This window comes from Apodemus sylvaticus, chromosome 16, assembly GCF_947179515.1.
Source record: "Apodemus sylvaticus chromosome 16, mApoSyl1.1, whole genome shotgun sequence".
NCBI classification, from domain to species: Eukaryota; Metazoa; Chordata; class Mammalia; order Rodentia; family Muridae; genus Apodemus; species Apodemus sylvaticus.
Window position 1 is genome coordinate 9,583,897 of NC_067487.1, and position 25,004 is coordinate 9,608,900.

A 25,004-nucleotide genomic window follows, 5' to 3' on the forward strand; every position below is an offset into this window, starting at 1 on the left:
TGTCATCCCTGACACCCATGCCCTTTAAAGTAAAATTCCACTTCTTTGAATGGCCTCTGCAAAGAGCTGGTCAACTCGGTCTCCTGACCTCCCCTGTATCATACAATCACCCACCCTTTCTCAGACATAATCAGGTTTATTGACAACAGGGATTCCCTCCTCCCTGCCTGAGATTCACATGTGTCCCTCTTAGTGACAGTTCAGAGAACTACCATCGGCTGAGCAAACCCACATTACGGTTTTCACTTTCTCATTCCATGCTTGACATAATGCTACTCTGAAAATGGAGGATTTTGGCTAGCCAAGCACAAGAGTCTCTGACACTCATTGCCCATTCCTCTATTTGCATCCATGACATCAACAGGCCATCACTTAACTGGTGATGCACTGTACTTACTGAAGGTTCTATTTCCTACCTATCAAGACAGGGTACAAGCTGAAGAAAACAGGATAGCTTCAGTGCTCTTTCTTTTTCCACTACTTTAAGGGAAAGTACACACAGTACAGATCTAACACATCCTTGTGGGAAGCAGCTTAAAAACTGGTCATCTTTAAGTGGTAATAGAATCTGTTACCAGGATTTAAAAAAAAAACACAGATAATAATATTTATGAAAGGTACTAAAACACGGGGGTGAGTAGAAATTTTCTTGGATGAGTTTTAGAGGAATGGAAGTCATTTCAAATCAAGGTGTTAAAGTGTGAGAGAGGGCAGCAGAATTCTGAGGAAGCATGAGTATTGAAAGATTAACCAAGAACTAGATATCAGTACCCCCTGGTTTAGGAAAAAATAATGAAGAGATGGAACATTCAATTCTGTTTACAAACAGAAGTCCATTTGTTCTGTGATACATATGTAATCCTGTGACCACTGGCTTTTCCTTCCATCCTCTATGTTCCTAATAAAAATGACTCTGAGCCTGGATTGATGTTAATAAATGCTTAGGTTATAAGCTTAGCCTTGCTCCCTGACTACTCATTACTTATATAACCTGTTTAGCCACCTCCTTTATGTGACTGTCTTCTTTAGCATTCTGGGGTGAGTCTCCCGCACCTGACTCTTTCCCAGAATTCCTCTCTCTCCCTGCTGGGTGTTGGACCTTCTTTCTAATCCTGCCTCAATGCTACCCTGTAATATTGATAAGTTTTCTCTTATTTTTGCATAAAAATAAATGTCTTTTTTTAATTTATTGATATATTTATTTACATTTCAAATGATTTCCCCTTTTCTGGACCCCCCACTCCCCGAAAGTCCCATCAGTCCCCTTCCCTCCCCCTGTTTTCCCACCCAACCCTTCCCACTTCCCTGTTCTGATTTTGCTCTATACTGCTTCACTGAGTCTTTCCAGAACAAGGGGCCACTCCTCCGTTCTTCTTGTACCTCATTTGATGTGTGGATTATGTTTTGGGTATTCCAGTTTTCTAGGTTAATAACCACTTATTAGTGAGTGCATACCATGATTCATCTTTTGAGTCTGGGTTACCTCACTTAGTATGATGTTCTCCAGCTCCATCCATTTGCCTAAGATTTTCATGAATTCATTGTTTCTAATGGCTGACTAGTTCTCCATTGTGTATATATACCACATTTTTTGCATCCACTCTTCTGTTGAGGGATACCTGGGTTCTTTCCAACTTCTGGCAATTATAAATAGGGCTGCTATGAACATAGTGAAACATGTATCCTTATTACATGCTGGGGAATCCTCTGGGTATATGCCCAGGAGTGGTATAGCAGGATCTTCTGGAAGTGAGGTGCCCAATTTTCTGAGGAACCGCCAGACCGATTTCCAGAGTGGTTGTACCAATTTGCAACCCCACCAGCAGTGGAGGAGTGTTCCTCTTTCTCCACATCCTCGCCAACACCTGCTGTCTCCTGAATTTTTAATCTTAGCCATTCTGGCTGGTTTAAGGTGAAATCTCAGGGTTGTTTTGATTTGCATTTCCCTAATGACTAATGAAGTTGAGCATTTTTTAAGATGTTTCTCCACCATCCGAAGTTCTTCAGGTGAGAATTCTTTGTTTAACTCTGTACCCCATTTTTTAATAGGGTTGTTTGGTTTTCTGGAGTCTAACTTCTTGAGTTCTTTATATATATATTGAATATTAGCCCTCTATCTGATGAATGTCTTTAAATCAACCAGAACCTTCCAGAGTAGTAAAGAAGTATAGTTCAAGTCACTGCATCAACTCTCAAGATGAAATATAGCCTTAACCAAATTAAAATGGTTTAATTATTCCACACTCTGCATAATAATCTTGACACTAAACATTACATTTATAACAGCATGATCAGACTTCAAAACATACAAAGAGAAACGAAAACTGAAAACAAGATATCTGGGAACAGTGGATGGCTCAGAAGGAAAAGGTGCTAGCCACAAAAGCTTTAAAACATAGGTTTGAGCCACAAAGTCCACATACATTTAGGAGGAAATAACTCCACAAAAATGTTTTCCATATGGGTGTTGTTGCATAGCCATACTCATACAATCATGCACCGATATAGCTTTTCAAAATTCAAAACAATTTTCCTGGCTGGTTTTGTGTGTCAACTTGACACAGGCTGGAGTTATCACAGAGAAAGGAGCTTCAGTTGGGCAAGTGCCTCCATGAGATCCAGCTGTGGGGCATTTTCTCAATTAGTGATCAAGTTGTGAGGACCCCTTGTGGGTGGTTCCACCTTTGGGCTGGTAGTCCTGGGTTCTATAAGAGAGCAGGCTGAGCAAGCCAGGGGAAGCAAGCCAGTAAGGAACATCCCTCCATGGCCTCTGCATCAGCTCCTGCTTCCTGATCTGCTTGAGTTCCAGTCCTGACTTCCTTTAGTGATGAACTGCAACATGGAAGTGTAAGCTCAATAAACCCTTTCCTCCCCAACTTGCTTCTTGGTCATGATGTTTGTGCAGGAATAGAAACCCTGACTAAGACAACAATGTCCTAAAATTAGGAAGAAATAGTAAACCTCATACACTTGACTGGTTTCAGAAAAGATACACTCAAACCTTAGAATGGAAAGTGAACATTTAGTACTTGAATTTGATCACTGGGCACATTTTAGATTAAATTTTGTAGAATCCTGCACATTTTTATCCATTGTGGTCATGTAAAGGCCATCTTCTAAGATGAGGCACTGTAACAAATATAAGGTGTATTGCCAGAACTAGCTACCTGGACACTTCACAGAGGAGTTGAATTTCTGGTGCCTTAATTTGGGTTTTATTGCTGTGAAGAGACACTGTGACCAAGGCAACTCTTATAATGGCAAAGACATTCAGAGACTCAGTACATTATCATCATAGTGGGAAGCATGCCAGAAATTTGTCTCCTCTGTGATTCTAGCTCTCATCAAGTAAAAAGACATGCTCTCCATGTTATTTAGTTTGAAAGTCACACTAAAACAGGGAAGGCCACATGAACTTCAGTTTGCCCTGGATTTCCTTAGTGATTGACTATCACCTGAGAATGCTAACATGAAATAGACCCTTTTCTCTCGTGTTCAGTCCTGGTGTTTATCTCAGCTATGGGAAGCAGAGTAATACAGAAACTACTGTATGCACTGGACCCCGGTGTGGATTAGAAATAGGATGGAGCTGATGCAAGCTTCCCTGGCTCCCTTCATCAGACAGGGAATGCAATGTGAGCAACATTTCCTGCTCCTTTTTATTTTTAAATATTTGTTCTATTTTACATATGTAAGTACACTGTCACTTTCTTCAGACACACCAGAAGGGGGCATTGAATCCCATTGCTGATGATTGTGAGCTACGTGGTTGCTGGGATTTGAACTCAGGACCTCTGGAAGAGCAGTCAGTGCTCTTAACCACTGAGCCATCTCTCCAGCTCCATTTTCTGCTCTTGCTATCTATGCTTTCCTCATACTGGTAGGCCTCAAGTTATGCTCCCAAATGAATAAACTTTTCCTAAATGTACTTTAGTAAGATACTTTACCACAGAAACAAGAAAAGCAAAATCTGAGAGAAGATGATACCTAGAAGCTAGGGCATTCCTAGGCCATCAGCAGACCTTGAACTGGTTTTCAGGATTTTGATCTTTGGCATTGACAATTTATAGAGCTCAGAAAACATGACTTAGTGATAACATTCATCTGGAAAGTTCAAAGGTGAGACTGCCTTGAAAAAGATGGGCATTGGCAACCTGACTAAAGAGGTTTCAGAAGGGAAAAAAAGGATCTATGTGAAATTTCAGGAATGCTCATCGGTGTTATATTCCCTTCCCTCTGGTACTCCTGGCTCATCACCCTCTAAATCTACTCTTAACTTTGCTGCTCCATTACCTCCTCTGAAACCCATTGGTCTTTGCTGCCCAAGACACTTCTGGGCATTCCTTCTAGGGGCCGCTTTTCCTGTACTCCTACATTTCGGATGACCTCCCCTCTGTAGCTCTAAATCTGTTCCATCTCCCTGGGGTCTTGGTGATTCTGCCTCATTCCTCTCTGCATCCTACCAACACAACTCTGAAGTGTCCCACCCTGTGCCCAGCCATTGACTGTTGACATCTTTGATAGATAAAAATCCAGCTGGGGACAAAGACCCTCAGCATCTGGACATGCAGATTCAAACAGTACGCAGGATGAATGTGAGTGATTGGATGGCACTTCCTTTCGAAACCAAAGTTTTATTCCTGAAAAGGATGCTCATTAAGTCTCAGGAAATATGCTGATAGGAATCTTGAATTGCGAGATTTTTACAAAATCCACAGATCGGCCTTGCCCAGGTTATACCAACAGTGACGCCTGTAGGAGAGGAGTCTCCTTACTGGTGGAGCTGCCTGCAAGTCAGGGATGCAGGGATGCAGCTATCTTGAGTTCTTACCTAAGGTCAGTAGGTGTCTTCCTGCTGCTGTTTCCTTTGATTCATTTTGTTCAAACTACAGCAAAGACCATTTGAAATTCTAGGTAGTTATTTAAAGAATGGTTCCATACCGGGAGCCCTGATCCTCCACATCGAGGCAACAGTAAAGGTGCCCTAAGGCCAGACTCATCCATGAAAGACTGTACTCTTTCAAAAGTGTGAATTCATCTGAAAGGCAAAAGTCCAGTGGGAAAAGAGCACTTAAGGAGTTCCTCCTTTAAAACCATTCTCCTGGAAAAGTTACATTGGGGTCACTAAACAAAGAAAACTGCAGCTTTGGTCTAGGGGTCAGGCAACATCCAGAGCTGGACGGCAGCCTTATCTACATGGGCACTTAAGATGCAACCCCGAGAGAGCCACTGAGCTTTAGGCAAGTGTTACACCAAGCTGCTTGACCAGGCAATTTGTGGGATGTCTCGTGTTCCTCCGAAATTGTTCCTGTGTGATCACGCCATTGAACAGTGGCGGTGACAACTGATTTGAATTGGAACCCCACCATGTTGGAGATGCCAGAACCACAGGCTGTCCACTAGGCAAATCTGCATGTAAGGAGAGGAGCTGGCCCAAGAGAGAGACCATCTGTGCTGCAACCAGCAGCTATGGAATGTTAGTGTGGGCCAGGTCCTCTGGAGTCCAGATTAGTCGATCAGAAACATGCATGTAAAGCTGTAAGATTTGCACTTGCCTTACTGGATTTCTGTCTTACTTGGTCCCATCTGCCTTGCTACATGGCTATGGACAACGGGCCCATTATGACAGTCCCATTGCATATTAAAGTATTAATCTTATAATCACAATTTTTGGGTTTTAAAGTCAAAAGACTTTGGACATTTGATGGGGTTAGGACTGTTAAAGTCTACAGAAACATTTAGAGATATGCTTAATGCCTTTCATAGTAAGAGATAAAAATTAAACCAGAGGGTGCCAAGGTAGAAGTTTATGGTTTAAAGTGAGGTATTTGGGTGTCAAGTTGACCAAAGTTGAGGCTATAATCAACTGAGTTCATCTGAATAATTAATTATATGGAGTTCAGAGTAATCTTGGACCACAACCTCAGGTCCTGTCTATGAAGAAGTTTCTAGATTGAGATGAGTAATGATAACCTGTTCTACATATGGACATCATCACATGGACTCAAAAGACAGTAGGCTGAAACCACCACCACTGCCGCCGCCGCCACCACCAGAAAACAACTTGAGTGAGCATCAGTGTTCACTACTCTGCTCCCTTGCTTTGGATGCAATGACACTTCACAGTCATACTTCCAGGCATTACCTTCCATAATGGGCATTATCCTCAAATTGTTAGATAAAATTCATTCCTAATGGCTTGTCACACACCTTAGCAAAGCAACAAGAAAAGGAAGACATGCAGGTGTGATGATGCTGGCCACTCCCAGCAGTCAGGTTGTAGCAGTAGGAAGAGCAATATGACATGTTGTCTTGCTGACTTACACAAGGAGACTGATGCCCACTTTGTCTCAAAAGAAAGGTTATAGTTCTGGATAGTTATTCTACACATGGTGACTTTATTTTCACTTAACTGAGTGTTCTTGCACTGCAGACTCTCCTATATAAAATGTGACTTTCATCACGGAGGTTATGAATTCCAACTATGCTCCAAAATGATCATTATTGCAAGTGAAAGTGCCTTGTGCATGTACAGGGATGATTCTCGCAGGCAGTGCCCCTCGGGGTGATTGAAAGAAGTTTAGGCTTTTATCTCTGTCGTTTCTTAGAAGCCAAACTAATTTATCAAGTTACTACAAAGCAAAAACAACACAAACATAGTTTCCTGACTTCATCTTTTTATTATGAAGGCCCTATAGGAGTACACTAATTATCCCTCTTTTTTTAAGAACTCATGCTTAATCATTGCAAGGAGAAAAAAAGTAGGAAAAAAAGAATTTGAATTTTGCAAAGTGATAAACACCATGAATAATGGTAGCAAATGACTTTAATCCCAGCACTTGGGAAGCAGAATCAGGGGGATCTCTGGGTTCGATGCCAGCCTGGTCTATAGAGCAAGTTCCTGGACAGCCATGGCTATGCAGAAAACCCCCCACAGAAGGAAGGAAGGAAAGAGGGAAGGAGGGAGGGAAGGGAGAGGGAGGGAGGGAAGGGGGAGGGAGGGAGGGAAGAAAGAAGGACAGAAGGAAACAAAGAAGCTCAAACCAGTGTAAAATCCTATGTTTCCACTCAAAAGTAGCTTCCTTGTGAGATGCTATCCATGACGTGAAGTTTTTGCTCTAAGGCAGTGACTAGACAGGAATAAACATTCCTGAGACAAGAAGGGAGGTCTCATTACCCTGCGGTGCCTCTTCCAATAAGCAAAACTAATATCCCTTGATTATATTTCTGATACCTGACTTTCAAAATTCTGCCACACAGGAGCAATTTCGGGGTCAGAGAAGACAGAAGAAAATTAACAGATACCCCATGCCTAATGCAGAGGGAAATTCTACAATGGATGTGGGCCAGAAGTCCACACAACGCTGTGATACTAAGAACTGTGCCCTCCTTGGGAGAGAAGCCGAGGAGATACTCACAGGCTCAGAGACCAGCTGCTGGTGGGTATTTCTCTGTTTGTGGTGAACCAGGGAGAAGTGGGAGATGTTCTGGTACGGTTCTCATAAAATTAAATTTCTTATACGGATTAATGAATGAGAGTATAAGCAAGAGATCTACGGACAGACGAAGGTTCCAACGATGGATTCTGGGAAGTCTTCACACGTAAATGTGAGGATAGTACTTGTAACCTCTTTCAGTGATTTTTTTTTTTTAAGTCCACGTCTCTGACCTACCTCCTTCACTGTATGGATTCCAGTGCTCACAGGAAAGCGGTTTATTCAGCTGTGGAATATAATCTATGTATGGGTCACAAGACTTGTCAGCACACATGGAAAAGTGGAGTATTCACAAGTTGGGCATTAAATTAAGGCTTCCTTCAGTCCAGGCACATACTTTACCCCCAAGGTAGCTTCCTTTGCTAGTTTCGTACTTTGTGTTTTGAGACAAGACCTCTGTAAATTGCCGCCTTGGATTTGTAATCCTTTCGTTTTAATCTGGATGAAAGGCTGTAACACCAAAGTTGATGTCAAAAAGCATCTCTAAGTAATAGCGCTCACTCCCACTTTCGCCTCTTGCTTTGTTATTTTAAATTACGATTAAGTGATTGTCAACTTTCCGTGCGGGTTCCAATTTTATAACTAGTAGACGAGATTTTAAACGACAGTTTGACCAGATACAACTAATAAACTTCCCTATCAAAGCCTCAACTGATGCTCAAGCACGTCCTGTTTTCAACCGGGACTTTTTAAAGCCGACTGACCGTGGGCGCTTGGCCCGGTGCAGACTCCTCTGGTTTCTTTCACAGAACTCTGGGAAATGTAGTCGCGCCCTCTGTGACGTCACAAGCAGCCGCAAGGCGAACCGCACTTCCGCATCCCGTCTGCAGACGTTTGTCTTCCCCTAAGTTAGCGGTGCTGTGTCCTGCTCCTCGCTCTCGGCCGGATCTCTGACATGGAGGTTGGTCCAGGGAGCAGTGCAGCCTGAGGGAATGTGCAGGGGAGTGGTCCGGCTTGGAGGGAGCGGAGCTGAGGTGGACCAGAGGCAGGCAGAAGCCGAGTTGGAGATGCTGTGCTGCTGACCTAAGCTGGCCCACTGAGCCTGGATGCAAATCTGGGTGGGGAGAGCAGTATGGGGGTGGCGCTGTGATGAAAGCTTTGTTAGGACGCGGCTGCACCCGCTTCTGGGGTGGGAGAGCCGGCTCTGTAGCCCAGAAATGTGGAATGGTGGAAGGTTCAGTATGGCCCCCCGCAGGGTGGGCCGGCTCACTGCTTGAGCCAGAGGGTTAATAAGAGCCCACGTTCCAGCTTGCCTCGGGAAACCAGTTGGTAGTTGCTGACCCACTCTCCCTTGGCTGTGGTCAGGTTTCTCAGGACTTCTAGATCAAGTGGAGATCTGGTACCTCCTATTTATGGCCAGCCTAGCACTCTTGGTTTGAGTTGATAGATGCTTCTAGTTTCCGGGGACAGAGTTCTGCTAGGGAGGTTGCTGTATGGGATGTTAGTCCCATTTTCTTTGAGGTAGATTATTAGATTTTTTAGTCTGTTGTTTTGAATGGAAATGCTTCATGGCCACCTCTGAATCATCAGACTTAACACTTACATGTAGTGACAGTATAATGTTTTAAAGGAGATTTGAGCTTTGCATCATCAGTCAAGTAATAATTGATCCTACATGGCAGAGTAAAAAATACTAGAAAATACCTTATCCACTTATTTCAGAGATTGGGTGATATCAGAAGCTTGGATTCCTTTTCAGAAACAGGTGAAGGGATGATAGGAGGAGAGAGGTGGCCTGGAGATTATTAGTGACTTCAGGGAAAGGACTCGAGTGTCCCTAGGGACGAGAAGTGACCCTGCATACCTAACAGTTTTTACACAGCTCCTTGATCGTGAGCTTTTCTTCTAACCCTGGACACTGCCGCGCCTAGCCTCCCTTAACAGCTGTTCTGTCATTGTCCCTGAATGTGGCATCCAGGGTCCCTGATGCTCCCTGAACAGTCTTCTGGAAACATTTGACAGTTTATTTACTTACAGACAAATTTATACAGTGTTAGAAAGATTGGAAGGTGAATTGAAGAGCTTTTGCTCAGTTAGGGTCCCTTGATTTGTACATAATAGACTCCTCAGCCTGTCTCTTGTGTAGTTGTAGTTCACAACACTTTAAGTTAAATCAAGTGTTTGTGTGGCATTAAAGCCTACTATTCAAAAGTAGCATGGGCTTAAGCCATCTTCAGTATGAGTATTTCTGTGTAACTTGTGTAAAATACAGACATGTCCTAGTAAATGTCCCTGGCCTACAGGACAAGAAAAGCATTGTGTTTTCCATTATTTAAAGTGGGAAGAGTACCTTGTGCACCAAAAGTGGTTTCCTAGGAAGTACCATGAAGCTGAGGCGTGCTCTCCTGTAACTTATAGACCCTTCTGGTATGTATACTTTAAACCCACCTGTGATTGAAAATAACTAAACCAAAACAAAACTGAAGCCTATTCTTGGTGCATCTTTGAAATCTCTACATCATGAAGTGAAGACAGGGGATTAGGACTTCAAGGTCATCTTCCGTATTATAGATTATTTAAGATGACCTTATGCTAAGTAAGATTCTGTGTAAAAATATTAAAGATTTAAAATTAAAGAAAAAAAAACAGTTCATGGCTACACTAACAACTTCTGATGACTCCTTTCTCTTGGTTTGGCACCAGCCTGACAGAAATTCTTCTGACACTGGCTGATGTATTTAAAACGTATACTTGCAAAAGTCTATCGACTGTATTTGATGCATACTTTTAAAATCTCAGGGCTAGAGAGATGGTTCATCGGTTAAGAGCACCGACTGCTCTTCCGAAGGTCCTGAGTTCAAATCCCAGCAACCGCATGGTGGCTCACAACCATCCATAACAAGATCTGACGCCCTCTTCTGGAGTGTCTGAAGACAGTTACAATGTACTTACATATAATAAATCTTTTTAAAAAAAACTTCCACTAACAGTTTTTGTTAAAGGGATTAAATTTCAGTGATTAGATAATCCTTTGCATTTACTATGTGAGTAAACAATTTCTTTACTCTTCATCTTGTTTGACTATTCCTCCACATTTGCGGGGAATGCTCATTTTTGATCATTTGTTTGTATTAGTTTCTGTCAGGACCTCTTGATGTTTCTTCTGGTTTTCCCAGAATTCTTCCCATTTGTGCTCCTTAAACATCCAGTCTGGGACTTCTTGAGTCTTTCCCCATTTCCCTCTTGAATGCCCAACTGATGCAGCCTCTGTGGTGTACATTCCCCTCTTAGTCCTACTCCACAGGTTCAGCTGTGTGCCAGATGCTTCTTTCCATTCAGCCTGAGCAGAATTCCAGTTCCACACATGGACAGTGACAACCACATCCTCCACTGCCCTTCACAGGTGATACTGCCCCATCCAGCCACAAAACCAAACCGCTAAATGGAGATTTCTTCCTCCTCCTTGGAGAGGAGTCTAATATTTCATGGTGTCCATTCCTGACCCATTTCTTTACAGACTCTATTTTATTGTTAATGTTTTTCCGAGAGACCATTTGTGGGAAGGAATTAATGGTTTTTTGTTTTGTTTTGTTTTGTTTTTTCTCATGTAGTAACCTTGTGTTAGACATGGCATTCTTGGAAAATGCTGAAGGGAAGCTGTGCGGAGTGATGACATTCAGTTACTGGTGGTTGCTCTGATATATGTCAGAGGCCAAGGAGAGAAGCAATAGAAAAAGCAGTTTGAGTCTTGAGGAAGATGTAAATAGGAAGTAACATATCCAAGGGATGAGAATGAGAAAGAAGCACAGGTTTCCATCATTGTCTCCATTTCTGTCTAAATATTTCTGTCAACGAGCCCCTCCACAGTTCTTTTCTTTTCTTTTTCTTTTATGTGAGTACACTGTAGCTGTCTTCAGACACACCAGAAGAGGGCATCAGATCCCATTACAGATGGTTGTGAGCCACCATGCAGTTGCTGGGAATTGAACTCAGGACCTGTGGAAGAGCAGTCAGTGCTCTTAACCGCTGGGCCATCTCTCCAGCCCCATAGTTGTTTTCAAATGCAGTGGTTTACTGTGAGTTGAGATGTGATGTGTGTTTAGCAGACGATTTCAAAGACTGTATTTAATTTTTTCTCTTAGATATGTAAAACTTTTGTACATAAGATTTATGTATGATAAAAATCATACGGATAAGAGTTTGAGTCCCAACTGTTTACATGAAGGACTTCACTTAATTTTTCATTAGGAACATGTAACAGTGTACTCAATATATTAAACCTAAGTCATACTTGGACATGTCATATAGAATGAGGCATCTGGCATTGATATTAGAAGTAATAGTTCAAATAAGTTTACAGTCTGTGTTTCTCACGAAAATATGGCATGTGGTCTCCCATTTCCTTTTCAGGGTTTCAGTTCCACACTCTGAGTCATAGAATTACAAAATATGTGGACTAAAAACAAAAATGGTTGCTGCATGACACACTTAACTTGGGTCAGTGTCAGTTGGACATGAAGCCTGAGGAGACACTACTCTAGTGAAGTTAGGAGAAAGCTAATGGAACGGTGACCCAAAAATGTAGCTGTAGGTGACCCTGATGCAGTGTATATCCCAGGTGCTTGGAAGACACTATTTTGGACATTGTAAGCAGGGGTGGGTGATGGAGCGTGGGAAGGTATTTGCCTAGATGAGCATATGAAACTGGTATGAAGACTGCAAAGTACACCTGTAACGATGATTACAAAATAATTATTAAAATCTCCATTTCTCATATTTTTGATATTTAATCATAGAAAAGCAAATTGTTATCATTGCTGTCATAGATCATTTTGAGAATTCTATGGGATAAAAATAACACTAAAGCGTAGAAAATGTTGAAATAAGATAAAATAGCTAGTGGCATCACAAATTATAATTCTTGACCACTAGTTACCGTGCACAGATAGCTTCCTAAAAAGGAAAACATACAGGAAAAGGAAAGGGGAGGTGTGTTACAGAAAAATTTACTCCCAACTGGGGTTTCTACCAACCTTTGACTAATTAGTTCCGGAATAAAAGACACATACAACCTTTATATTTACAATAAGCCTTAATCAGCACAAGAGCTGGGCAGGTATCTATCCTCTATGCTATTCTGTCTATTTCCCAGCCAATAATCCCATCATATAATTTGCCATATTTTGTCTGGGCTGCTCACAACTCCAATTAGGCAGCCCACATGGCCATTATGTTAAGACTCTTAGCCCATGATGCCCTCTCTCTTCACGTTCTCTCTCTCCCCTTGTGGTTCTCCTTCGACCCCAAGCCCGGGAACCCTAAACCTTGCCTTTCTTCTGCCCAGCTATTGGCTGTCCACGTCGTTATTCACCAATTGGAAATAACTTGGGGCAAGGTCACATAGCTCCACTTGGGTCTGTGTTTGTACTTTCTCGTCTCTGGAGCAACCATGTCTTGGGGGCCTGTATTTAGCTTTACAGTGCATAACAGCAGACCAGACCTCAACAGTGCTGAAAAACAGTGTTGTCTAGTGTATCTTAAATCTCCAAATGTTATAGCTACACTCACTAATTAGCAATTTGTTAAAATACTTGTTATTCCATTTTGTCTGTGAGGTCTTCCTTTACTGTTCTACCCTGGGCTGTTCCATGTCATGTTTCTTGGTGCATTGGCGTTATCATCACTACTGAACTCTGTACAAATTCAGAAATCTAGACCTCTGCCAGAGCTGATACATCAGAATCTACATTTTCATTGCATTTCACATTCATGATTGTGTGTATTAAATGTTGATAAGTACCTTCTCTCCCATCGTAACTTTCTCCTGTGAAAAATGTATGTATGTGGGATGTATAAAATAAGCATAAGACAAATGCACATGTTTCTGTGAATGCATTCATTGCCTTTTTATATTTCTTCAAAGTCAAATAGGAGAGACAGTAGGATCTCTCCATTCTCTTTCCATGGAGATGGGTCAGGGGTGAGATCGTGGACCACAGCACAAGTATCTTAGAAATGTTATTCACGTGTGGCACAAGTATTCTAGCTCTCCTCTTATTGTGTGCAAAGCTTGGAATTGTGTTCACAACACATCCTTCTATTTAGGCAGTTATTATTATGGTTTTAATTGATATGTATATTGGTTTATTTTTCTTTTAGGAAATACTGTCCTTCAGGGATGTGGCCATTGATTTCTCTGCAGAGGAGTGGGAATGTCTGGACCTTGCTCAGTGGAATCTGTACAGGGACGTGATGCTGGAGAACTACAGCCACCTTGTGTTCCTGGGTGAGTCTCGCTTCCATAAATGAACTCGTATTTCACCACAGCACTCCTCCCTTTGTAGAACATCCCATGGGGATTTTGAGCCATGCCGCAGTGACTTTTATATACCTGCTTTTGCTGATGTCTAAAAACTATTTTATTGTATTTCTTTGTGTGTTTTTAATATGGCTATTTGGTTTGTTTTTTCAAATATGCATCTGCCATCCTGGTTGTAATTGTATAAACCCATTAGCATGAGGCATGGGGTACACATGTTACAGATAATGTTTCACCTTTCACCTTTCATGTTTACTGTGTAATAAAGCTAAGGATCTTTAGATTATAGATTCCACCTACACATTCTACATGTGCTTCTCAGGAAACATTTAATGAAGTAATTTTCTACGTTCATCTTTTCTTAGAACATTAATAGTGGAGTAGGATGTTAATTCCCAGGAGAACACACAGACATTGTTATCCCCTTTTCCCACAAACAGGTCTTGCGTCCTGTAAGCCATACCTCGTCACATTTCTGGAGCAAAGACAAGAGCCTTCAGTTGTGAAGAGACCAGCAGCTGCCACCTTGCACCCAGGTGTGTAGAAATGACATGACGGGGTCAGAGGGCAGGGTGGGAGATGAGAGATCCAACAGAAAGCCAGCCTTTCCCCTGAGCATGGAGACAACATGTTCTGGTGGACGTCATATGTAAGGATCTCCTTTTGTGTCCTTGCTGTCACAGAAGGGCATCTGCCAGATCTCTGTGGTGCTGTAAGTCTCTAAGCTTGACTTCTCCCCTCCAGGGAGCATCGCTGTGTTTCCCATGAGTCCAGAGAGTTCTTCATTTTGCTGAGTCTACATTGTAACTGATCTTTTCCTGTTCCCTACACTTCTGGAAATTCCCACACATTTTTAAAGATATATAAATGCAGTTACTTTAAACGTGAATTTCTTCTGTATCTTGTACATCTTTGTAAGTTATACATTTCTCATCAAGTTATGAATGATTGTGCTATATTCTAATCAATTTTTCTACAGCATACTCAGTGACAATTTAAAATGCATTCCTTTTTAGGAATATGTTAGGGTATAACATCCTAAACCAAAACTACACATCTAGAAGCATATTTTTTCTTTTCTTTTTTTTCTTTCTTTTTTTTTTTTTTTTTTTTTTGGTATTTTTGGATTTGGTTTTTTCGAGACAGGGTTTCTCTGTATAGCCCTGGCTGTCCTGGAACTTACTCTGTAGACCAGGCTGGCCTCGAACTCAGAAATCCGCCTGCCTCTGCCTCCCAGAGTGCTGGGATTACAGGCATGCGCCATCACTGCCCGGTTTAGAAGCATATTTTTAAATAGATCACTACATTAGGTTTTCAGAATTTTGTGGATTCACGAATCTCTTTCTTATTTTGCAGTTCTATGTACTTCATTACTATTTTGTACTCTAGGTTGCCTGAAATTATTTCCACACATTCAACTTACATATTTCTGTGAGTGAAATGTCTAGTACTAAACACTTCAGTACGATGTAGGATTTTTTTTTAAAGTATAAGCTTTAATTCTGAACATTGGAACTGTATGTTCTTATGAGTAAATGTGAGTCTCATATTTTCATGTCTTATATGTTTTGTTATTCAGTTGTTTATCTCGTGAATGAGCATTCTTATAAATAGGCTAGCTTTATGACATTGACAGGAATGTTGCCTTTAGAAAAACTCCGTCTTTTATACATGAACTTGAAAGTTTTTCATAAGTCTGTATTTTCCAGGAGTCTATTTCCTTTTTATGAAAATGTAATATAAAATACTGTCTTCAACTCTTGAAATTTATTATTTCACATTGTTATAAATGGTAAACAAGTTAGGAAACCTCCAAAACTAAAACTCTATTCTTAATATAAAAACCGTGCATTTCTACATCCATTTAATTTAAGGCAAATAAAATTAACATCCAGATATTCAGGTTTGGCTTCTCTAGTTGAATGTCTAGTTGATGTTTTGCCATGGATCCTTGTATTTGGTTACTTGGTTCCCAGTTGGTGGTGTGGCCTTGCTGTAGGCAGCACATAACTGGGATCAGAGTTCAAATCCTGCCTGCACTGTTCATTTGTCTCTCTACTTCATGATTTGTATTCCCAACCTCAGCCTCAGCCTCAGCCTCAGCCTCAGCCTCAGCCTCTGCTCTAGCCATCACTCCGGCTCCTGCTTTCATTCGGTCCCCGTGGTGCTCAAGTCTTTCTTCTGTAAATCACCTTGGTCACGGTGTACCACAGCAACAGACAAGTGCCCGAGTTAGATACATTTTACTTTTTGTATTTATCTGATAAAAGAATTTGTCTAGTGGGCTTATTTCTGTTAGCATAAGAGTTTCCATTATTATTGATGGTATTATTGATTCCTTAGCCATTTAACTTTGGATATGGCTTCAACGTTTCTATATTCTACTGTCTTCACCTTTCAGTAGAAGTTTATGTTATTTCTATCTACAGTATTCTCTGAATTTCACTACAGTTAATATAGGTATGGAAATATATTGTTGTTTCCCATTTGTCTATAAAAATATGAGTAATTCTTCATATTAAAGATAAGCATTAAAAAAAAGATAAGCATTATAAATGTAAAGAATGTTGCTTGGATTTCATTCATATCTCAACTTTTACTCACCAGGGGAAAAGCCCTATAAGTGTCAAGAATTTGACAAGGCCTTTGATTGGAACTCACTCCTTATTCAGCACCAGAGACCTCATCCTGTGGAGAAACCCTACAAATGTGAAGAATGTGGTAAGGTCTTTAGTGCTCACTCAGCACTTTCTATACACCAGCGGATCCATACAGGAGAGAAACCCTACAAGTGTGAAGAGTGTGGCAAGGCCTTCAGTACTCGCTCAGCACTTTATATACACAAGAAAATTCATTCTGGAGACAAGCCCTACAAGTGTGAGGAATGTGCGAAAGCCTTTTATTTCCCCTCATTACTTAAGCAACATCAAAGGACTCACTCTGCAGAGAATCTCTGCAAGTGTGAGGAATGTGGCAAAGCCTTTTACTTACCTTCATTCCTCAAGCAACATCAGAGAATTCATTCTGCAGAGAATCCTTACAGGTGTGAAGAATGTGGGAAAGCCTTTTCCTACCCCTCAACCCTAAAACAACATCAAAGGATTCACTCTGGAGAGAAACCATACCGCTGTGAGGAGTGTGGGAAAGCATTCCGTAGGTCCACATACTTTCACCAGCACCAAAGAATTCACACCGGGGAGAAACCCTACCAGTGTGAAGAGTGTGGGAAGACATTCTACTACCGTTCGAACCTGAAGGGGCACCAGATCATTCACTCCGGAGTGAAGCCCTACAAGTGTGAAGTCTGTGGGAGCATGTTCAGAACTAGCTCGGACCTCTCTAAGCACCAGAGAATTCATGCTGAAGTCAAGATGTACAGCTGTGAGGAATGTGGGAAAGCCTTTTCTACTCATTCCTACCTCATTCGGCACAAATTAGGCCACTCTAGAGAGAAACCGTACAAATGTGAAGAGTGCGGCAAGACATTCTGTTATCCTTCAATCCTTAAGGAGCATCAAAGAATTCATTCCGGAGTGAAGCCCTACAATTGTGAAGTCTGCGGGAGCATGTTCAGAACTCGCTCAGAACTCTCTAAGCACCAGAGAATTCATGCCGAAGTGAAGCTCTACAACTGTGAGGAATGTGGGAAAGCCTTTTCTACTCATTCCTACCTTATGAGGCATAGACTTGGTCACTCTGGAGAGAAGCCCTACAAATGTGGAGAATGTGGGAAATCCTATAGCTACCCCTCACTCCTTAAGGAACATCAAAGAATTCATTCTCAAAATCCCTACAAGTGTGATGTGTGTGGGAAGGTTTTCTGTACTCGCTCAGGACGATCTAAACACCAGAGAATTCATACCGGAGAGAAACCCTACAAGTGTGAAGAGTGTGGGAAGGGCTTCTCTACTCATTCATACCTGACTCTGCACAAATTACTTCATACTGAAGAGAAACCTTTCAAATGGGAAGAATGTGGGGAGGTTTTCTATACTTGCTGAAGACTTACTAAACAACAGTAAGCTCCCATTGGAGAAAACCCCACAAAGGTAAAGAATGTGTCAAAACTCTTTACTGTACTTCAGACTTTAATAATACCACATAAATTCATACTGAAGAAATATTATACTTTTATTAATCATTAGTTAAGGCATTGTTAGATACAAGGTACTTCCTACTGTAGAGAAACTTTACAGATGTGAAGAATGTGGCCAAATGTTTTACCGTACTTCAGACTTCAACAACCAGCCAAAGGGCTCACTCTCAAGGAAACCCTTCAAGTGTGAAGTATGACAAGGTATTATGTGCTACCTTGAGCTTTCTGTCTACCAGAATATTTATGCTAGAGAGAAACTCTGCAAGTATGAAAAATTTGGAAAGTCCTTTTTAACCCATTCATCCCTGATTCTGATCATTCTTGGCAAAGTTTAGGGCAGGTGTTGTTTTTTGTTTGTTTGTTTGTTTTAGGATAATTGTGCTCAGACCTGTTGATTGCGGGAGAAACCAAATCATCTCTGTTGGGCAAGGATGCTGTATAAAAGGAGAAAGAGAACTGAGAGCAACCTTTCCTCCAGCTTCCTCTGCTTTCTGAACTGCTGCTTCATCTCCTCCTGCCCTAAATCTCCCACCATGATCCACAGTGTCATGATTTGAACGAGAAGTGTACCCCATGGTCGCAAGCATTTAAACATTTGTTCCCGAGTTGTTGGCTCTTTTTGGAGAGATTTAGAAGTAGGGCACTGGAGGTGAACTGTGTGACTAAGAAGCCCCCTCTCCATCCAGTGCGCTCTCTGCTTCGTGGGCCGCCGAGGACGTGAGCCCTCGGCTCCTGCTCCAGGCACCGCGAAGCTTGCTGCCCTGCCTCCCTCTCTCGTGAACTTTGACCTCTTCTGTACCATGAACTGAAGGAAAGTCATTCCTCTATAAGTTGCCTGGTCATGGTGTTTAATCACAAGAGAAAAGTAACTAATAAAAACATTTCCCTTGTACCAGGAACAGTATTAAACTGTTTCTACTACATTGCGTGTGTGTAAGGGTGTTTTATCATAGCAAGAGGGAAAATAAGGCTGCAAGCCAAAGAAAAGTAAACATTTATTATTTAATGGTATACACAATGATTTTTTATTCCTACTTCTTGTATTGTCCATCTTCCCTTTTGTCCTTGTCTTAACATGTTCTTTTCCAAAAATACTTCCTTTTCACATACAAACTCACTCACACACACACAAACACACACAAATAATATAGCAACTTAATTACTGTAGTATTCTTTTTCTGCACAATTTTGAGACCATAAGTGCTATATTCATGTTGGTGCAAATGTAATGTTAGTGTTTATAACACCTTTGCACTTTTGTTTGTTTTTTGTTTTTAAAAGCAGGGTATCTCTGTGTAGTCCTGGCTGTCCTACAACTCGCTTTGTAGACCAGGCTAGACTCACACTCAGAGATCTGCCTGCATCTGCATCCAAATGCTGGGATTAAAGGCATGCCACCACTACCTGGCACTTTTTGCATTTTTTGTTGTTGTTGTTTTTTGGTTTTTTTGTTTGTTTTGTTTTTTCGAGACAGGGTTTCTCTGTGTAGCCCTGGCTGTCCTGGAACTCACTCTGTAGACCAGGCTGGCCTCGAACTCAGAAATCGTCCTGCCTCTGCCTCCCAGAGTGCTGGGATTACAGGCGTGCGCCACTACTGCCTGGCTACCTTTTTGCATTTTTAATATTAAGTTATTGTCCCGTATCCAGTTCAAATTGATTTTTCTTTAGGACGAAAGACAAAGATCTAATCTTATCCTCTCACCAGTACATATCTAGTTATCCACCACCACCACCCCGATTGTTGAAAAGGCCATCTGTTCCCCTACGTGGTTTTCACCATGTAGCTGTAGCCATATTGGTTCAAGTCTGCATTTTGCTTTACATTGCATTGGTCTGTATGGGTTTTTGTGGTTTGTGTTTTGCTCTGTTTTACTTTGTTTTCTGTGAGTACCTTGCAGCTCTTTTCATTATGGCTGTTGTATAGTGTGAAGTCTGGTATATATTGTATTGTCTGTGGTCTTTTGTGTTCCCAGGTGAGTTCTTTTTCTCCCTAGTTCTATGATGAATGCCACAGAAAGTTTGCCCTGGATTGCATTGACTGTGTAGAGGTCTTTTATCAGTAATTTCCAGTTTTACAGTGAACTCTGCCAATCCATGAAATGTAGCGTCTTTCTAATGTCTTCCTTTGGAAAATGTTTTCAGTATGTAAAGATTTTGCTAATAGGAGTTCCAGGCCCGCTGGGGCTGCATAGTGAGAGCATCTCAGAAACAAAGAGAAAGATATCTTCCACCCACCAGTTAGTATCACCCCTGTATGAGTCCTCCTCCTCCTCCTCCTCCTCCTCTTTCTTGTTCTCTCATTACGAATTGGTATTTTTTTTATTTCTTTCTTAGAATGTGTTATTGGTGTATATAAAAATCTAATGCTTTTTGCATGTTGATTTAATAAGCTGCTATTTTATTAAAAGTATCAGATTCATATACTGGTATGTTGGAGGTCTTTTAAAATAAAGAATCATATCATCTGAATATAGGGATAGTTTACCTTCGGATTGAATTTTTGTACTTTTGCTCTATCTATATTGTCTTAATTCTATAGTTAACAATTAAAGCATAGTATTCAATAAGAATCAAGATAGGTAACCCTTGTCTTTTTCAGATTTTACAAGAAATGTTTTCATTAGATAATGAAATAGTTCTCTACTTACTAAAGGTTGGCTATTAATTTGTCATGCACTAACTTTATTTTGGTGAGAAATGTTCTGTCTATTCCTGGTTTCTTCCTTCATGTGTTGTGCTGCTCCTGGGTACTTTTTCTCCATCCATTGAAATGCTAATGTGATTTCTATTTTTATGTCTATTAACATGCAGCATTATATATTGATTTGCAAATGTTGAGCCAATCTCAGGAGATAAAATCCAATTAGTTGTGATATTTAATTACTGGGAATATATTTCAGAAGTTTTTAGGTTTGGGTTTTTTGTTTGTTTGTCTAAACATTCATTATGGATAGTGGTGTGGTGTGTGTGTGTGTGTGTGTGTGTGTGTGTGTGTGTGTACTTGTTTTTATCTTTATACTGCCCCCTTAGAATTAGCTTGCTAGTTTCCTTCTGTTTCTGTTTTGTGAAAGAATATGAATAGTGCCATTAGATCTTGAAAGCATGGTAGAGTTTTGCAGTAAATCTGCCTGGTCATGGACTCTGCTCCATGTCCAGATGCTTAGTTACTGCCTCAGGTCCTTATTGTTATAGACCTGGTTAGGATGTTTATATCTTCTGGCTCTATGCTTACTTAGTTGTAAATATTTAGAACTGTATTCATTTCTTCTAACATTTCTAAATTGTTTCCTATTTCTTTCTTTTTGTTTGTTTGTTTGTTTGTTTGTTTGTTTGTTTTTTCCGAGACAGGGTTTCTCTGTGTAGCCCTGACTGTCCTGGAACTCACTCTGTAGACCAGGTTGGCCTTGAACTCAGAAATCCCCTGCTTTTGCCTCCTAGAGTGCTGGGATTACAGGCATGCACCACCACTGCCCGGCTTCCTATTTATTTCTTAGTCTCCTCCCTCCTTCCTTTTTCCCTTTTTTTTCTTTCTCTTCTCCCCCCTCCTCCACCATCGCACCCCTTGTCTATCTCTGGTTGTTTCGCTAGGACTTGGTGAGTCTTGTCTATCTTATGAAATAACCCAGTATTTGCTTAGGTCTGTATTTTTTTTTTTTATCATGTCTCTACTTCATGAATTTTAGTCCTCATTTTTACTATTTTTAGTATATATTTTTTATGCTTTATGTCAATGTCTGTATTTTGATTTGGTTTTTCTCCAACTTTGAGGTGTATTACATTATTTATTTGAGATCTCTCTGATATTTCAGTTAAGAATTTTAGTGTAACCTTTCTTTTTTGTTTGTTTGTTTGTTTTTTGTTTTTTGAGTCGGGGTTTCTCTGTGTAACCCTGGCTGTCCTGGAACTCACTCTGTAGACCAGGCTGGCCTCTAACTCAGAAATCCACCTGCCTCTGCCTCCCAAGTTCGCCACTACGCCCAGCTGTAACCTTTCTTTTTAGGACTGCCTTCCTCTTGGATTCACTGAGCCACTGTTCATTTAAACATACATATTTTTTTAGTCACCAATTAGTTGTCCACCTCCTGAGGTTAGTCTTTCTGTTTCTACTTTTAGTACAGTATGCTCTGATAGGATATACATGATTATTTCTTTTCTGTTTTCAGAAATGCTTGGTTGTGACCTGTAATTTGGTTCATTTTAGATACTGTTCCTTGTGCCCCTATCAGAATGCATAGTCTTTGTCTGTTCTTTGTCTGTTCTTTGTAATGTTCTATAGATATCATTTGAATCCAGCAGATATTTTGAGCATTTATCTTTGGAGTTTCTTACACATGGATTTGGAGGTCCAAAAATCTGACTCAAAACAATTGCTACGTTTGAGTAGCTAGGCATATTTTCTTTCCCTACTCTACGTTTTTATTGTCTTTTACGTGGCTCTCTTACTTTATGGACATTGTTTACATATCTGCCTGAATCAATTAGTTCTGTCAGAGCCTTTCTACTTTATGATCTTGCCCAACCGAAGGGCTCAGCAAAGCCGCTAAAGCTGCAAGCGAGTCTGTCTTCAGGTCCCTGAAGAATCAGCCTCTGACATTAAGTTCTCTAAGAACCTAGTTCTATTCATGTTCCCAATGAACTGGGGTTCCAACACAGCCTTTGTTATTACTGGGTCCCTCCGTAATGTCCATCTCTCTCTCGTCCTCTGGCACCTCAGATAAAGATAGCCAGGTGCTGCGCATGGCTCTGGAAAGCCAGTCATCGGGGACGATTTCTCTCAGATTGCATCAGCTTATAAAGCCTTTGCTGTCAGGAGAGATGAATGGTTGTATGGCTCTGTTTTTCTGCCTCCACAGCAGGTAGGCCGATCCCATCTACTGAGTTGTCCCACACTCTCACTTAGCCAGGCTCTAGCAGGCTCTTTCAATTCTAGTTTACAAGTCATTGCTAATTCCAGTTCAAGTGCTGAATATTTCCTGATTGCACTACTTCCTTTTATTGGCCATTGCTACACCTCTGCCTGTGTATTAGATCACAGATTTTGCTTGTGGTTGTTTTGTTTTGTTTTGTTTTTATCAAAGGCAGGACTTGAGGAGTGCCATCTGTCACTTTTATCATGTTCTCCTGAGGAGTGTCCACTATGGTTTTTACCATCTTTGTCTTTTGGCTGCTAATCTGTAAGAAAGGGCAAGCCAAGGCACCTCTTGTCTTCTCTTTTCTCTAGTACTTATCAGACCAGAGGCTAAGGTGGAGGATGTTGTCCCTAACTTCCTTTCTTCTTGCGATTCTTCCTTTACACAAAGAAACGAATGGCACTCTTGGATCCATTTCTTACTACACACCACAGAGGCCAGGCAACCTCTGTAGCTGCTTGCCAACAATCTCAACCCTTGATTTTACCATCAGAGGCTGCAAAATTTTGTCTCTAGACCTTTAACTTTTTTCAAGATATCTGCATATCCAAATGGTGGACCACACTCATCAAGTAGGTGTGCCACCCCAGAGCACATAGAAAAAGATGGCCATTCTGGAGTTCTTCCTGTAGGCACATCTAATCCTGATTGTTCAACCCTAGTTGTGTGTCTCAATTACTGTATCAAGAACCATTCAGCCACTGTCAACATGGGAAAGTCTGGCTGTATTATATTTTGTTCTTGAATGCTCCCCTTCAAGCTGATCACCCTTAGTTAAATGCCTTGCTTCCTAGAGCCAGTACCATGCACTCTTTTCTCCCCCATATTATTGGTTTTGTTGTGTCCCTTTTCAGGTAGCAATTACGTTATGTGGCAGACATTTCCTGGAGAGATCAATACATGTATGCACACACACATACACACGCAGACAAAAACATACATGTGCAACACAACCTATCTGTCTGAGAGTTAGTATTAGGTGGGGAAACAGGAAGTGTGCTGTTTTCCTAGAAATTGCAGGGTAACAGCCCCCATGGTACTACGACAGTATGGCTGCCTTAAAAAACTCTGAGCAATGATAATAGCAATGGACATGCTAAAATGGGAGAGAGAAATCTCACGGAGAGAACTAGAAGCAACTGGCGAGTGCTATAAGAGAGAGAATTGGTCTTCCTCAGAGAGGTGTCTGCTAATTGGTTATCCAAAACCAAGTGATCGATCATGAATATAAAAGTAACCCTGAATGGACTCGGCAGGTTGCATTTCCATATTCATTCACTTACATATATGTAACATTAATAAAGAGACCATGACTTTGAGGGGGAGGAAGGAGGAATATGGGAAGCTTGGAAGGAGGAGAAGGAAAATAATGTAATTATATTTTCACTTTTTTTTTGCAAAAAATAAAAATAATTTGAAAGAAAAAAGTACATTATATGAAATTCTCAAAGACTAAAAATAGTATTAAAAGCAATAGCACAAGCATTAGTGCAAGAGATAATGTCTACTTGCAGAATGTGCTGATGTTGATCATTTCAGGAAATGTATCCTTTTGATGGTGGTAATGTCTGCTTACAGAATGTGATACTGATGTTGATTAATTAGGAACTGTATCCCTGTGATGGTGGAAAGGATGACAGGTGAATCTGTCTTTTGAGCAGCTTGTAACTTTTACATTACTGTGCGGTAACATTGACCAGGTACACATTTCCTAACTATATTTTCACTAAGTCACTGGTAAAACTAACCATCTTGCCAGGTTCTAACTTGCAGTCTAGTATTAGAGCTTCCTCTTCTCCACAGTCTGTAGTACTAATTTTCCTATGTCCATTATAAAGACTCCAGTTCTGTCACCTCATATGAACTCATGTCATGATCAGTTATTGGAAGGAAGTTTTTTTTTAAAGATTTATTTATTATATCTAAGTACCCTGTAGCTGGCTTCAAACACACCAGAAGAGGGCGTCAGATCTCATTATGAGTGGTTGTGAGCCATGTGTAATTGCTGGGATTTGAACTCAGGACCTTTAGAAGGGCAGTTGGTACTCTTAACCACTGAGCCATCTCTCCAGCCCCTGAGAGGAAGTTTTTAAGAAGACTTATTTCTGATAGTTTACGTATAATTGATCTCAAGGATTACAAACCCTGGAGTTGCAGTATCATGAATATAAAAGTAACCCTGAATGGACAAACAGAAGACAGTAAGAGAAAGTGGGGACATGTTATTCCATGCAACTGTGATA

At 40.9% G+C, this 25,004-nt stretch overlaps 1 protein-coding gene across 4 annotated transcripts in view; it reads left to right on the forward strand.

Moving 5' to 3' along the window:
• Positions 1 to 18,774, forward strand: part of LOC127666482 (zinc finger protein 728-like) — an 82,210-nt gene extending 63,436 nt beyond the window's left edge. Inside the window, exons 1-5 of one of the 4 annotated variants that reach the window (XM_052159295.1) lie at positions 8,309 to 8,397; positions 9,775 to 9,863; positions 13,596 to 13,722; positions 14,196 to 14,291; positions 16,363 to 18,774. In XM_052159295.1, coding sequence (XP_052015255.1) covers positions 13,689 to 13,722; positions 14,196 to 14,291; positions 16,363 to 17,756 — 1,524 coding nt within the window. In that variant the 5' untranslated portion in view covers positions 8,309 to 8,397; positions 9,775 to 9,863; positions 13,596 to 13,688 and the 3' untranslated portion in view covers positions 17,757 to 18,774. Of the gene's footprint in view, positions 1 to 8,302; positions 8,398 to 9,774; positions 9,864 to 13,595; positions 13,723 to 14,195; positions 14,292 to 16,362 lie in introns of those variants that run through there. The other 3 variants (XM_052159294.1, XM_052159293.1, XM_052159292.1) reach the window with 3 other exon arrangements.
• The last annotated feature ends 6,230 nt before the right edge of the window (positions 18,775 to 25,004 follow it).